Source organism: Colletotrichum orchidophilum, assembly GCF_001831195.1.
Source record: "Colletotrichum orchidophilum strain IMI 309357 chromosome Unknown Scaffold_127.1, whole genome shotgun sequence".
Lineage (NCBI taxonomy): Eukaryota > Fungi > Ascomycota > Sordariomycetes > Glomerellales > Glomerellaceae > Colletotrichum > Colletotrichum orchidophilum.
In genome coordinates this window covers 115,496-131,584 of record NW_019173083.1, presented here as the reverse complement: position 1 = coordinate 131,584, position 16,089 = coordinate 115,496, and the positions used below count along the sequence as shown (strand labels likewise).

General features: G+C 52.7%; 3 protein-coding genes across 3 annotated transcripts; 1 reads left to right on the top strand and 2 right to left on the bottom strand.

Moving 5' to 3' along the window:
- Window positions 1–1,858: 1,858 nt before the first annotated feature.
- Window positions 1,859–3,675, bottom strand: CORC01_11579 (acyl-CoA dehydrogenase domain-containing protein; the record flags this gene model as incomplete). Its single annotated transcript, XM_022623202.1, has 4 exons — window positions 1,859–2,352; window positions 2,408–3,146; window positions 3,206–3,483; window positions 3,561–3,675. The coding sequence occupies 4 exons, from the start codon at window positions 3,673–3,675 to the stop codon at window positions 1,859–1,861; spliced, it is 1,626 nt and encodes a 541-aa protein (XP_022470333.1).
- A 1,968-nt stretch (window positions 3,676–5,643) lies between these two features.
- Window positions 5,644–6,991, bottom strand: CORC01_11578 (XPG domain-containing protein; the record flags this gene model as incomplete). Its single annotated transcript, XM_022623201.1, has 3 exons — window positions 5,644–6,162; window positions 6,224–6,790; window positions 6,893–6,991. The coding sequence occupies 3 exons, from the start codon at window positions 6,989–6,991 to the stop codon at window positions 5,644–5,646; spliced, it is 1,185 nt and encodes a 394-aa protein (XP_022470332.1).
- Window positions 6,992–8,773: 1,782 nt separating this feature from the next.
- On the top strand, window positions 8,774–15,149 carry CORC01_11577 (ankyrin; the record flags this gene model as incomplete). Its single annotated transcript, XM_022623200.1, has 8 exons — window positions 8,774–8,850; window positions 8,905–9,136; window positions 9,198–9,251; window positions 9,314–9,631; window positions 9,688–9,976; window positions 10,033–10,143; window positions 10,224–12,804; window positions 12,896–15,149. 8 exons carry the CDS (start codon window positions 8,774–8,776, stop codon window positions 15,147–15,149), a joined length of 5,916 nt encoding a protein of 1,971 aa, XP_022470331.1.
- Between the last annotated feature and the right edge of the window lie 940 nt (window positions 15,150–16,089).

The following is a 16,089-nucleotide window of genomic DNA, read 5'->3' as shown; positions in this document are numbered from 1 at the left end:
GCCCGGGCCCAAGGAAGCATGATATAGCCGTTAATGGTGTGGTGAAGCCTGCCCATCTCCGAGTGACCCATCACCGAGAACGGCGGGGAGAACATACAGGAACAGTCAATGGGCTCCATCCAGAGTGAACATCATCGGTCAAGAGCATCGTGAAAATTCTGAGATGTCGAAAATGGCTGCATGCGGCAAAAGCTGGCGTGAGCCCCGCGTGCGTTCTGCCACTTCGGACCGTTTGGGCGTACGCCATCGTGGACTGTTGGGCCTGACAGTTGGACGGATGTAGTAAGACGAAGAGGTATTTTTGGGAAAATCCCGTAAGTGAGCATGGCTAACACGCGAGTGGTCAAGGGAAGAGAGTTTGGCCGGGCGAGGTACGGGACCGGTGGATAGAGCAGGATTTCGTCGGATTCGGATAGATCAGAGGCAAGCGTGGTGAGGTAGTTTTTAGAGTGAGACATTGCGCGATAGCGCGTGTGGATATCCTCGGGTGTGAGGAATGTTGGTGATCGCTGCGAACCCATCCAAGAATTGTGGTTTGGCGATTCAGAGTGAGACAGTGATTGCGAAGGGAAAGCGGAAGTCTACCGCATTTCAGGGCGAAGGACCCAAGACAGCGTATCCGTATGGCTCGGATCATGTATCCTCGGCGCCGAAGACAGCCTTGCTCGTTTCCAAGCCCGATGAGGTCGTTATCGATGCTGTCTTGCCAACGAGACAGTCGGTTCCCAGAGTAAGGGGGGGATCCGGCATTCCGGCCTGGTCGCGGGATGACTGTCGATGGCTGACGAGCAGGGCAGCCTATTCATCAATTGCCGCTCGTATTGTCCAATAGATAACAAGTGTGGGTTCCAATTGACACCTCTTCGTCCATGTCATAGGCCATGAGCTCACATCGCAAAGACTTGGTAAGAATCTTGCTCAATGACTACAACCTGAACTTGTTGCCCCTCAATAACCGGCTCCGAACTCAATTCAAAAAGAAGCTCTCGTCTGTTGCGTGAATACGAGGTGAAAATGTCTTGCCCACAACCGCAAACGGAAAGTCGTCGATGAAAATCATCAAAGCTTTTCCGGAGCTTGCCTGTACTGAGGTAAACGCGCTTTCAGTCCATTGACGCCGCATCCACTCTCGTGTTCTCCTTCACCACAGTCCCCACGTGTGGGTGGAAACGGGAGTTGACTTGATCGCTATTGGAATATAAGCCCATCCAATCACCTCCCCACTAACAATCGGAAAATCCAATAGTCGCGCGATCTCGAGAGAAGCCACAGAACGTGTCATTGAATCTTGTGGCGGAACCATAGGGGGCAGCGAGTTGGACCCAGCTGAGAGGACAGTGGCTTGCGCCGTGATCGGTCGTGTGGACTGTTAAACCATAAACGAGGCGACTGAAACAGCAGCTCGTGTTGTTGGAATGTTGTCGATTGCAATCGTGGATCTTTGATTGGAAGGTACTATGCTGCCGGCCGAGTTATGGAGCAAGGTGTTATTCAACTGCCTCCGAATCTTGTTGTTGTCGCCGGGTACCCGATGAGGTGCGCTGCTAGTGAATTAATTGCCGTGGGATAATTTTGGAAGTAGTTAGATTGATAAAGCTATGTGTAGTTCGGTTGGCTTGCTGCGTCCTGTCCGGCGTCGTTGGCAGACGACTAGCCAGTATTGAGCAACTATGCAAAGAAACGGTATGACGGACGGTATAGATATGAAGTGATGTGTGAGCCATGTATTCATCTAGATTGCTAGACCCAGTTCTGCCTCCATGCAAAACGCCCTGACAAATGAAAAGATATCCAACCTGATCTATTCATACATGACGTAATAGTCTTGATCATCCTCTGCTCGTCCCGACATTACCGTTTACAACTTCATGCCCAGTGCCTTGTGCACGCGCATGCTCTGCCGGATGCTCAGGTCGAGCATAATCTCCTCGCTGCCGCCCGGGATGGCGTACGCGCGCACGTCACGGTACAGTCTCTCGACCTTGCCGCCCTGACCGCCGCGAGAGTATGACAGACCACCAAAAATCTGCGAGGCCTCGCGAGCACAGAACTCAAAGGTGACGGTGCTCTGGGCCTTGAGGCCCGCAATGGCGCCACCAAGCTTCAGCATGGCCTCAGTCTCGCCCATCTTCTGGCACTGGAAGATGAGGTTCTCGAGCCACGCGTACGAAGCCTCAATCTGGCGGGCCATATGCGCCAGCTTGAGGCGGATGACGGGATGCTCGTAGAGCTTCTTGCCAAAGGTGCGACGCTTGTTGGCGTACTTGACCGACTCCTCGTAGCACACGCGAGAGAAGCGTAGGCACTGGATGATGATGCCGATACGCTCGTGGTTGAAGTTGGTCATGATGACTGGAGCATATTAGCATAGGAAAGGTGAGCACCTGCCTGTTGTGGATTGACATACCTCTGAAACCCTGGTTCTTCTTGCCAAGCAAGTTCTCAACGGGTACCTTGACATCCTCAAAGGTGATGTAGGTGGTACCGCTGGACCAGACACCCTGGCAGTCCATGCGCCTTGTCGTGACACCAGGCCCTCTCTCAATGAGCAACAAGCTGACACCGTTCATGCCCTCTCCGCCAGTCCGGACGGCGGTCGTGAAGTAATCACACCAGATACCGTTGGTAATCCACTTCTTCTCGCCGTTGACGATGAAGTGTTTTCCATCCTCGCTCAGCTTGGCCTCGCAAGTCAGGTTAGCAACATCAGAGCCGGCGTCCGGCTCGGTGATGGCCAAGCAAATACGCTTGTCACCGTTGAGAATACCGGGCAGGATACGGTCAACCAGAGCTTTCTGGCCGAACTTGACGAGGGGCGGGCAACCGATACCGAACCCGCCAATGACGTTCCAGACAAAGCCACCTGACGCGGCGCGGGACAGCTCGTCGGTCAGAAGCATCTCGTGGAAGAGATCCCAGTTCTCGGGAGCCACGGATGCGACAGTGTTGTTGGTGTACTGTGTAGGGTAGTGGACGCCGAGCAGACCGGCCAGGTAACCGCGCTCACCCATCTGCTTGTAGATCGCGGGGTCGACCTCCTTCTTCTCGTCCCATTCGCCGACGAAAGGCTCGACGTTTGTCTCGACCCATTCGCGGATCTCGGTGCGGAGGGCAGCGTGCGTCTCATTGTAGTAGGGGGTATGGTACTGCAGGCAACGGGTTAGAGAATGCTGAGGATGGGGGGATCACTGGCAATTGAACTTACGGCCTGGTACCAGTTGGGGTCGGCGTAGGGAACCAAGTCGCCGAAGGGGTCCATAGGCTCGGACTCCTCGGTACTGCTGGCAACGACCTTCTTGGGGGCCGCCTTCTTGGGGACGGGGGCAGCGGCAGCGGGTGCGGCTTCGACGGGCTTGGGCTTGGAGTCGAGGGAGCCGACGTGCAACTTGGCCTTGTACTTCTTCAGGATGCCCTCATTGTGGTACTTCCAGAACTGCTTGGAGGCGTCCTTGCCGGCGACGCGCTGAAGGATCTTCTTGCCACCTGGGAAAGTCAATTAGAGGCGTGATTCGGGTGGTTTTGGTGAGCAGAGGAAGAGAGGATGGGATGGCGGGACGTACCAGGGTGGTCATCCTGGAACTTTGTGAGGTCGTAGACGTCGCCGTCGACGATGATGAACAAGTCATCAGGCTTGTTGTGCGACGAAACGTCGCTGGTGGTGAAGGTCTTGGACATTGTGACTGGTGATTCTCTGTCGTATGATGATGTGGAGTGGTTGAGTGGTACGGCAGACTCTCGTCAGTGGGTGTTTATGATTGACTGGGACGGCTGTAGAGGTGAACAAGGGGAGGTGGATGCGAGCGAGGTTGAGATGGGAATAATAGTGTTTAAAGAAATGTTGCCGGAAGAGGATGCGTCTGAGGAAGTGCTGTCAAAGAACGAGCCGCGACGGCCAATGTCGGCAAATGGGACAGCGCAAGCCAAGCCAGACAATCACATGCTTGCGGCTGCGGTAAGCCCAAGGTAAACTGGGAGGCACCTGCCCTTGCATTGGGAGAGGGCTAGGTACGGATACCTTGGACCTGCTTGGGTTAAGGTACATCCAGGTTGGCTGGGGAAAGTACCCTTTCCAGACTCGGGGTGAAGATGGGGTGCAGATGGCTAGGAAGGGTACCTCTCATCGCCCGTCAAGTCTGACCCAAACCCCATGGGCCCAAGGATGCGTATGTGGACACAGCCGCAGGCCCAGTGCAGCACCGCGGAATGCCAAACCAAGGTACCTTTGCACCGAGGCATTGCAGCAGGTCTACTTGGATAACAGTCGATTACAGGCACATTGTGTCTCGTGCAGCGGTTCACAGGCTCCAAAGACCTGTTCAATGCCATCATACATCTTTGGAGACTCCCCAGGACCCCCCACGCTATCGAGGCCGTGGACTGTGGACAGAGATACAAACCAAGCAAACACAAGGAGCATGCGGATATTCGGGGTTGGCCATTGTGTGGGGAAATCTATAGCACCAGTCACTGAATTGCGGCGGACGCGACTGGCCGTCTCCCAAATCAACGCTATCAAGTGCCATTGGATTGGCTCGGAGGCTGGCAAACGGGACCGGACTCCAGAGCGAGCGCTTGGGGAGCCGTCGCACTAGTCCACATTAGCGACATTGAGATGCGCTAATCCGTGTCATGTGCCCTCGTGCAGCCTCCAGACTCCAGTGCTTCTCCCCCAGCTTTGCGCCGTCCATTGTCTTTTTCTTGCCTGGCCTATATGTGCCTCTGGCCTGGGAGGAAAAAAAAAAAAAAGGTTGGTCCACTGAAGCCCTCCAGTGTGTGTTTGGTGCGACTCTCTTGCGCACATGTGATTCCCTAAATTGGGTTTCGAGCGCCGCACCTTCTGCTTCTTTTTCGGCTGATGTCATCGAGGGGTTGCCCGTTTCCGGTTCGGCAAGTGTGGGTCAACCTCGGCTTCTTTTTGGGCCATGACTGGCCAATGGGATTCCTGTCGATGGTCATGTGAGGTGGGTCTCTCTGTCCGTTTTCTGTTTCCCATTTGCCAGTGAGGCACGTACTTCACCCGTGTGACGACCAACCACCTCAGGGGCGCAAAAGGTAAGCATCAAATGCACTCCGCCTCGAGTTAACCGCATGACCTCCCGACAACCGACACAGCCCAGGAGGGCGCGGAGAACCTGGACGACGACGAAGACTACCCCGTGGGACACACGGTACATGCCGCACCAGAGATGTCTGACCCACGGCTCGACTTCGGCATACTATTCCCCATCATTTAGCACGTGGGTTAGTCTGCGCAGTCCCACCACGATTGAGGTTCATCCGGGGAGGCTGGTTATCCACGCCTGCAGATGTAGATATTCCAATTGACAGTCTAGTCTGTGTATTTTCAAGTTTACCATGGATGGGTTTGTCTCCAGATTGCCTGTAATTTGAAAAGGTATCAAGCTATCGAGATTGGTCCTTAATTCGTCGCAATACCAACTAAGCCTAGAATGCTAAATGCCACCCGAGAGCAATGGGTCTACTTTTTGACCCCCAAACGCCAAATCCCACGCACGCCAAAGTAATTCGTGAAAGGCACCATTCCGTCCTGCCTTTGACAGACGACCAGCCTCACCAGAAAAATCCCCACGCAGTAATCCAGCCACCCCTGTTCAACCGCCAAGCACGAACCACGATGTAGATCTAGGCCCCGCGAGGCTTAGCCTTGGCAGCTGCCTTTTCCTTCTTGTCCAGCTTCTGCTTCTTCTTTTTCTCGTCATTCTTTGCGTCCAGTTTTCGCTTGTGCGCCGCCTTCTCCTCCTCCGTCTTGGGAATCACCTTGAAGAACCCGTCGAGACGGACCTGCTGGTTGCTCTTCAGATTCTTCTCCAGCCGGGCGCCTGCTGAGCGCACACGGTCTTCAGAGAAACCCTTCTCCGTGACCAAGTACTGCACCAGTCCCTCCATATCGGGCTTCTCCCACTTGAAGTCGCAAAGCGGATCGTCCGCCTTTCGCACGTCGGGGTTGAGGAAGAGTTCGCGGGCATCTTGGTACGGCCAGTCATCTGGAATGACATACTTTTGCTTCGGGTCGTTCTTGAACGCCTCGACGAGCGTCTCCAGATCGCCGTGCTCGCGGATCAGCTTCAGAGCTGTCGAAGGGCCAACCTTGGGGATGGGATCGAGATAATCGCAGCCGAGGAGAATGCATAAGTCGACAAACTGTCCAGTTCCCAAGTTACGATACGATCGCGTGAATTTACATCGGGGGGGGCAAACATACCTGCTTCCTCTCCATGCCGAGACCTTCCAGCACCTTCTGAATGTGAACCTCCTGAATGGGCTCCTTGCGTTGCTCGCTGAACGTCAAATGACGGAGCAGGATGGGGGTATCAAAGGTGAGAGTGTCCATATCCTCACTGGCGGCGGCATACACTTTGCCTGCACGGGCGAGGACAGCGCACTGGGCCTCAGCCTCCGTCGGGGCGATGATGAAGGGGATGCCCATGAGCTTCAGAAGCTTCCGGCAGTCCTCATTGTGCTCGCGAGTGACCCGCACCGTTCTTCGGGAGAACTTCTCAACCTCCTCAGCGGTACCCGTCTCCTTTGCCTCCTCCAAGCCCTCGGTGGCCTCCTGCTTTCTCTGGAATCGCTTGGCCAGCTCGCCAGACTTGAGCTTGGGCGGGGCGCCGTCGAAGACGTAGAGGGGTTTGATTCCGTTGTCGACCATTCGGAGTGTGCGGTAAAAGAGACCCATCAGATGTGATGTCGTCTCTCCGCTCTCGTTCATGAGCTGTTGGCCATCGGATCGTACAGCGATGAGGAAGGAGTAGATGCTCATGGACCTGGGCTTTCGTTAGCTGGCGTGAACAATAGGGTTCAACGGTTGGCCTACGCATCCTGTTCTCTGTCAGTAGGCGTCATTACGACCGGGAAAATAGAGCGAACTCACAATGGCAACTTTGCGACCGAAGTGCGCCTTGATCTCTCCCTCCTTGATCGCATCGGGGGCCTCCTCCTTGATGATCTGGAAGAGGTGCTTAATACCCATGTTGTAGAGCTGCCAATGGGCACTTGGGTCTATTCAGAGTGAAGATTTGTTTGACCGTGAGATGGAGAATTCTACCATTCGAGTGACAGCGACAGCAGATTGTTCGTTATGTGGAGTCTGAAGAAAGGATGCAAAGGCAGCAACTACGAATTGGTGGGGGATGACGATGGGGGTGGCAGGAAAGGCCTGGCCGAGCACGCCCTCGACGCGCTGCACTTTCTCTGCTAAGGTCATGACGCGCCTTTCCTCGCGCTGCCCCACCACGCGTTTAATTGATTAATTGATGGGCAATGCTGCCAGCTGGCCCCAGCTGAGCTGGATTCCCCTCAATCCGCCGGAGCATCTCCGCCGGGCCGCCCTTCCTCCGGCACGGGCAGGGGACAAGAGACCACAGCCATCTACGGACGGACCGGCTTAATATCTGGCCATGAATGATGACTATCATAAACCTTTCACACCTCACGGTAAGTTGTCGAAGAAAGTATAGAGGTAGCCAATTCTCCCGTAAGAATTCTGCAGACATCACAGTTCTCTTTACGGAATATAGGCAAAACACTGTTGAACCTTGCTTTGAGGTTTTGCAAAAGTTGACTCAACTCACTATTGAGATTCAGCTTTTGGTCCTATATTCTTCGTGATTCAGGCGGAAAGGTATAATCAAGCAGCCTGTGGCAAGTGCATTGTTTCTGAATGACCGAAACTTGGAAAGTGCCTCGCTGCAGAAGCTGCACATTTCGTGCCGTAAAATCAGGTCACGATTCTAAATTGCTACTTTCCGAAGACTAAGGTCGTTAATTACTGAGCTTTTATCGATAGAAATTCACGTGGAACATGCAAACATGTACCCTGGCGAGGGAATGTAGCGAAAGCTTGCTACACTTCAAGGTTTTGAAGTTCGACTCACTTCAGCCACGCATCTGACTGACCCGGGAGGTGCCGTTCGAAGTATTATTTCTAACTGTAAAACGACCAAATCATTATACAGCATCGATACCTAGTCCTTGACACACGGATAAGGTAACTACTAGGTAATTGATGAGAGGCACGAACCACCCACGTCTTTGACCCCATTCCCAGAGATGACCCCAGTGTTCCAAACTTCGTTTGGATACAACAACGAGACTGCAACTTGAAAGTACAAGAGGGCAACTAAGGTACGAGCTGAACCAGACCAACAAGCACATCACCAATACACAAGTCTCCAGTCTAGAAGCAGAAGCCAGAACAACTGTTTTTGCAAATGTTTTCATGGTAGCACGGCAAGATGCGCCAGTGTCACCAGACAACGCCGCTCGGCCAGAAACCAGACCAGCTACACTAGCCGATGAAAGCCTCTCACAACAATCCTAGAGTAGGACGAACAGGCCTCAGCCGCACACGAAAAAAAAAGTCAGCAGAGGCTGCGCTGGCAATGCAATGCATGTCAGCCATTAGGAAGCCTTATTCCAAGTTGGGGGCCAGACGCGAATTCACCCCCGCTAGGCCTGCAGCCCGCTAGCGTCGTATCCAATCGTCCAGCCCTAGCAGCGACGACTCCTCACATGAAGTTGCCGCCTAGAGACCATAACGGTCTGCCGTCATCATCATGGATTCATGGGAATTGTCGCAGCCTGATATGGGGCGGTGTAATGGTTTCTGCCATGCGTCTGTGTAGGAAAACACTGCTCTCAAAGGAATTTGCGCGTCAACTTCACCTGTGATCAGCCGTCTACCGATCGAGAGCAGGTGAGGTGCTATTGTGATCGCGTCACGCGTGGCTCTCCCATCTTTGAGGCCATCACAATGATTATCCCGAGTCTCGATGTTGTTTACCCAGTTCACATGAACCATATGCCGCCAGGATGGCGGCCACTTGCGAAGTAAGCATTTCTCAGGACCTCCCAGTGGGTCTTGGTTGAACTTACAGATCATAGTCTCATATGTGTTCACGATCTGGGCGGGTCTCCCAAGTCAAGCTGGTACCACGATGAATCTGGCAAAACCTGGATCTCAGACCCGGAATTTCTCGGCAGCTTCAAAGATTCAGTTCGAGTATGGACATATGGATACAACTCGGACCCGGCGGCAAACATGACGCCTGCGAGCATCGCACTTCATGCCGACGACCTCTTGATGTTGATGATATCCAACTACAGCAAATACCCTGTAGGTTGAATTGATGGATGACTCTTGTTATATGGATGAAAACTGAAATGATATCCCCCAGGGTGGCTCTACTGTTTTTATAGCTCACGGACTTGGAGGGACGATTGTCAAGAAGGTACGTTTTTAGTGACCGTCTTCCTTTACCAACTTCCCAAGCTGAAATAAGATCAACTCAAGGCGATTGAGCTCTGCTTTAACTATTCAGAGTATTTCTCTATCAAAAGCTCTCCAGTTGGCATCGTCTTCTTAGATACTGTTCACCATTCGACAGACTCCGAGGGAGTTCTGGCTGCCGTGAAAACGACGGTAGCAGCCAGCCTACTCAAACACTCCACAAGGCCGTCTGTTGATGATATCAGACAATTTGCAGAGGCTGTTAGAGAAGTGAACAAGACTTTTGTCACGCATGCGCCGCCAGACCTAACCATTCTCAACTTTGTTGCGACACACCGAATAGAAATCACCTCCGAGGATGGAACAACCTACAAGACTTTGGTAAGGAACTGTGTCTCATTCCCTTGATCTATCTTAGGGACTCATCTGTGGACTAGGTGGTACCCAAACAACGGGCCGATATGGACCCTACCCAGGGCCAGAATCTGACGGTAGGCTGCCATCATTTCCAACTGACGCAGTTCCCGTCCCCGTCAGACAAGACATACAGTCTCTTGGCAGATCACGTTGCCGAGATGATGACGAAGATATCTTCTTCCAAAACCCAACGGATGTTCTTCGCGCCGCCACCCCCTGTGGTGCCGACAACAGCTACTCCCCGGCCACCGTCACCACCGCCCGGTCCTCCAGGGCCTCCTGGTCCGCCTGGCCCGCCCGGTCCGCCAGGTAACAGTGACATATAAACCTCGCTTGAGCACAGGAAACTAAGGCACATTCTATAGGACCACCCGTGTCACTGCCGCCGCCACCTCGAAATGGGATCCCCATTGGCCCACCGCCGCGAGATCAAAGCAATGAGTCCTTCAATTTATGGGCAAGGAAGAAAGACGCCGGTTAGCATTACCTTCAGTCTTCCTAGGGATAGTCCTAGTGGCTCCCTCACTTTGAAACCATCAAACTAACTCATACATAGCCGATACAAAAGAGCATCGAGACATGCTGGTCAACAAACTCGGCGGTTGGGATGAGCATCACCTCGGACACGACATACACCCAACGGTAGACACATGCACCTGGATTCAATCACATTCCTTCTTCAAACGTTGGCTCAAGTCCAATAAGACGGAAAGCTTCTTCGTGCAGGGAGCCACAGGCTGTGGCAAAACCCACCTGGCCAAGTCCGTCGCCAACCATCTTTCTTGGGACCGCCCTCGCTCTCCCCCAGATAACAGCATCGTGCTATCTTTCTTCTGTAACGTCAGTACGTTGGGGAACAGTAAGCCGCCGATCGCCCAGTACTTTGTCCGATCGCTCCTCGAGCTTCGGCCACGATGGTCCGAATCGATAGCGCCATACTATCGATGGCAGCAGCTAAAAAGCCATCTCGATCTGCCGTCGCTGTTTGATATCCTCCGCGACTTTATGAGCAAGATGCAGTACACCATGGGCCCACCAAAGACAACGGTCGTTTTCCTGATTGTGGATGGTCTGGATGATTGTGATGTTTCCTATGCCTGGGAGTTCCTCCGCCTCGTAGGAAGCCTACACGACCATCCAGCGGCTCGGTCCACACCAGTTCCCGGTCCAGCCATCCCAGGACAGGGCTTCCCCCGCGAGGTCGTGAGGCTCAAATTCTTCTTCACTTACAGCCCTTGCGAGACGTTGAACATGGCCTCCTTCGCACCGACTTCTTCTGGGATTCTGATGAGCGACGCCGCCATCCGCAAAGACATCAGCACGTACGTGGACAGAGAGATACACACCATGTCTAAGCTGCGGTCTCTCAAAGGATTTCCAAGTGGACTTCAATTGTTGATCAAGACCAAGTCGGAGTCGTTCTTTGTGTTTGCAAAGTATTCCATCGAAGACGCAATGGCTACGGTCAAAAGTCTCCAGGAATACGGGTACTGCTTCAATGAGAGACTGCTTCAGTGCCCTCCCAGATTAGGGGCGTACTACGACCGCGATATATTTCCACTGTTCCAGAGTATCGACGATGGGAAATATGCCTTGTCAGCCGTGCAAATTATCCTCGGCTCTCTCGATGTTCTCAGCAGCGGGGAAATTTGCAACGCGCTTACCTGTCTTCATGAGGACCCGGACTCTAGTTTCCTCGACCTCCATAACGTACTAAGGCAAAAGTGTCCCCGGCTGATTCACATCGCAAATGAGGATGAATTTCAAGTCAGCCATCCGTCATTGAAGTACCACTTCAGACGCCACATTAGCGAGCGAAGACAGCATGCAAACATGGCCTTCTTGTGTGTCAAGTACCTCTCGAAACCCGACTTTGGATGCATCGAATCGATCATGTCTCCTCATCTTTCGACAAATGATCCGTTCTATACGTATGCGGCAAAAAACTGGGGAGAACACCTCAGCCGCGCGGGGGACGAGATGGTGAAACTGCTCCCTCTGCTGGGCGATTTCACCAACTCTGTCAACTATAGAACCTGGTCAGCGCATTACTCCTGGAACATAGCAATGACACACAGTCGTACCGACCCGATAGACGACACCTTCGTCCCTCCCGTTTTCACGTTCATCCATGCTGATATTGGTCATCTTACTCACGAAATCCAATGGGCAGGGAAGGAAGAGGCATGGTCCTGGAAGAATGAGCTTCTGAGGCAGGCGTGGCGTTACTTGTACAAACGAAAAGCAAGTCCCACCATCTCCAGGATTATTGAATATTGGCGGCCCGAGTCCTGCTTTTTGGTACACAATTCCTATGGCCATACCCCTCTCATGCACGCAGCAGGTTCGTCAGAAGGGCAACCTGAGATGCTCGAATACTTCCTCAAGCGGTCAAAAGACGTCAACGAGCGAGGCTCGGTAAACGGGGGAACTGCCTTGATGATTCTGTGCACACAACTGGAAACGCGAGATGAAGAACTCATGAAACGCTTGGTCAAATCGCTCCTTGATGCCGGCGCCAATCCAAACATCTCGGATACCGTGGGCGAAACTCCCTTGCTCGTGCCTTGCTGCAGAGGAAACGCCACGATGGTCGAGATGCTTCTCCGAGCGGGAGCCAGGCCTGACATGTTGAGCCTCCGCGGCATGCATCCCCTCCACGAGGCGATTATGAAGCACCACAACCAAGTCGCCAAGCTCTTGATTGAATATGGAGTCGACCTGAGCTTGCATTTCCCATGGCCGAATCTGCAGTTACCGTTAACAGCGGCCATCACGGTACAGAACCTTGAGGTGTTTATGCTCCTCCTCGACAGAGTTGAAGATGTCAACCAGCTTGACGGAATGGGGTACGCTGCGATTCACATGTTGACAAGCCCGTTGTGTATTGATTGGCTACCGCATCTCTTGAAAAGGCCTGATGTCGATCTGGAGCTTCTCTCGAATGGCATTTCATTTGATGGAACGAAGTTCATCCGTCGGACTCCGCTAAGTTTTGCCATCATTGACGATAACTTCAAGGCGGTGGAGCTACTGTTGGAAGCGGGTGCAAGCCCTTGCCATCACGCGGGATCACTTGATGAGACGCCCCTTTTTATCGCAGTCGCGCGGGCAAGAACAACAACAAATAAGGACAGGTACGTTCAGCTCTTATTTTCCTGGCTAGTCTGCACAAGCTTAGTTTGCTGTGCCTTCGATACTCTTTTAACACGAATCTAACTGGGCCAGCTCCAGTCCTGAAGAGAGTGAGATTGACATCAGCACGGGCAACACCGATATAGTCGAGCTGCTCCTCGCTTACCAATCTCCCATTAATACGTTGAATCGCAAGTCGAAGAAGTACGCCAAGTCCCCGTTGATGGTGGCCGTAGATTACAAGGATATAAACATGGTGGAACTTCTTTTGCGACACGGAGCGGACCCGACGCTCGAAGAAGCCTACGGCCTACCGGGTCCGCTTGATGCCGCCATGCTAGATGAAGAAGAAATCGCCATCAGGATGATCAAAGTCTTACTAGGCAATCGCTTGCCCCCGACCATCAACTACGTACCAGACAACACTGACTATCAGCACATTCTCATCCAAGCGAGCGATATGAAGCCAGAGGTCGTCCGGCTGCTGCTCGACCACGGCGCCGACACGAAGCGTTTCTTATCCTATATTCCGGGATGCTCCACAACCCCCCTTTATCGGGCCGTGGAAGAAGTCAACATTGAAACTTGTAAAGTCTTCATCGAGCACGAGCCAGCCCTGGTGAACTACCAATCCGAACAAGGGCTCGTTTACGAGACGCCTCTTCATGTCGCTGCTAGAGACGGGCTCATTGATATCGTGCGATGTCTCCTCGACGCCGGGGCCCAGCCAGGCCGAGCTTCGTATCATTGGCAGGAAACGCCGCTCTGGGCAGCCTGCGAGACAGGCAGGCTAGAAGCCGCGCAACTGCTATATGAGGTGTCGCCAGAGACACTCCACACACCGTCCTACGACGGCAAAACCCCCCTCATGGTAGCCTGCGAAGATGGAAACCTCCAGCTGGTCCAATTCCTCCTCGAAAAGGGCGCGGATATTACAGCACGATGCTCAATGGGAACATCATGCGTCGGGGGCACGGTTTCTGAAGACAACGGCGCGGCGTACAAGATCATTGACCTGCTGATTCAACACGGGCTCGGCATTGACGATGTCGTCGGCTCAGCCGGCTTCACGGTGCTTGGCGAAGCTTGCAGAAGCGGAGACGTCCCGACCGTTCGGTTCTTGCTCGACAAGGGTGCGGATCCGGCAAAGGGGCAGAAGTGGCCCGGAGACTCCTCCACCACTTGGATGTCTGCGCTGCGGGTTACCGTGCTGAGTGAGTATGTCAACGTGCTCGAGGTGCTACTTGAACATCCTCAATTGGCGTCTTTTATCGAGAACGTTGACTACTACGGCCATAATGTGCTGCACATTGACGCAGTATGTCAACGTGAGAAAGCTTCCGAAATGGCCACGCAAATCTACTTTGCGTGCGAGAAGTTGAGAGAAGAGACTGGAGTCGACCATTTCCAACGGATGCTCGTGGTAAGGAACTGCGATTTGCATACGCCTCTGGATATGGCTCTCGATCTGCCACACAAGGGCTTGAGCTGTGAGGCGACTGCAAATATTGACAGTATCATTAGGCGGTATGTTTCCGATCTGACATCGGTTGATCATCGGACGGTTTCCCAGCACAAAAGTCTTATGAGAGATCTCTCCGTTTTCCTCCTGAAGAGACGGAAATATGACGAAGAAGCTGTGCGTTTGCTACAGACGTTGATCGTTGATCTGTGGGTCACGAGAGAAGACGGGCAGTGCGTTGAGACAGTGTTCTGCATGCTCAGCTGTGATCTCTGCGATGAAGATGAGCAGGAGCAGATTTCATTTTGCCGGCTCTGCGGCCTAGGAGTCGGCAAAAATTGCGTCGATAAGGCGAGGTTACAGCACGAGCTGGTCAATGTCCCCATCATCAAAGACCGCAACGTCATCGACCTAAATTCTGAACCCATCAACGAGGTCCTGGACCTTTTGAAAAACGATTTTCTCGTCACTGAGAAAACCCGAGCCGCAGAGACATCTCTCATTTCGTCTTTCCAGGTGGACCCAGAGTCGGAAGATACAACTCTTTTGCTCGCTTCACTCCACGCGTTTGGATATCTAGAGTTCAGACGCCGGGCTTGGAGTCCGTACTTGCCTCTAGCTCCTGTGATGTACAAGCGAATACAGCGTTGGGAGCCGATGTTCACGGAACCGAGGCGAGCCTTTGAGGAGTGGATATGGGATCTTGAGACGCTGCCTTTCAGGTTGCAGAGCGAGTTGAACTACTTTCTTGAGTCTGGGAGGAGGATGGCATACAAAGATGAAAAGTTGACGAGGCTGGAGCAGATTCTGAGCGATGTCGGGCGGCTATATCCGCAACGCGAGGTTCCAGATGGTGGTGGTTCAGACTTTGAAGTTGTCGACTAGCATGGTAGCGATGTGGAAATGCTGTGAAGAGAATGGCAAGGTGGACTGTATGCCAAATTAGGACATCAACGAGATTGAAACAGAGTTATGAATAATGAAGCCATGATATCTAGAGCTGGATAGGACGTTTATCATTACTTAGGTTACGAGTTACGGTCTTATACTATTTGCTCTCAATGACATAACACCAGCCGGCAGACACATATACGATCAACTAAGTGGTCCGAGGCTCAGAGAAGTTTTTCGCAGCGCCATATGAGGTGCTGCCCACATGCAGTATACTGCCGTAGGAGACTGCTTGCCACCGAAGGACCCGTTCCACGGCGTCGCCTCGTACGCCGCATTTGTATTCATTCTACTTGACTGTAAAGATGATTAAGTTTAGTCCTCAATTTCCAAAAAACCTTGAGAAATAAGGCTAGTCCAATTTCATTAAACTTTGTAGCTCCGCTCTCTACAACAGCCCACCTCTCCGTCCAGAACCAGAGCAGCAAACATCGTTGCACTGAAGATTAGCACTTTCACGTACTAGAAGCAAATATCGGGAACAAAAACCACTTCTGTATGAACCCGCAGGCCTCCCCGTTGTTACACAGCGTTGACGGTGGTACCACCGGCATTGCTCAAGTGTGCCAAAGATGGTTTTGTACGCGATGCCGCAAATGGTGCACAAGAGGTCGTATTGTGGGCGGCGACACATGTCTGTCGATTTTCAAGTGTCTATCAAGTCTTTTTTCCACTAGTTCCGAGGTATCTCGTGTAATTTCGAGTAAAAGGGTTGCTCGTTGTCCTTGCGGTGTTTGGTTTTGGTATGGATGCCGCCTTTCAATGGCGCAAAACAATGAATTATTCTTCGGTCTTTGAAAAGCTTATAGAATCATGGCATTCTCGGACGGGGCTGAGAATCGAACAAAAGATTCTATTTATACTGACACAGCTC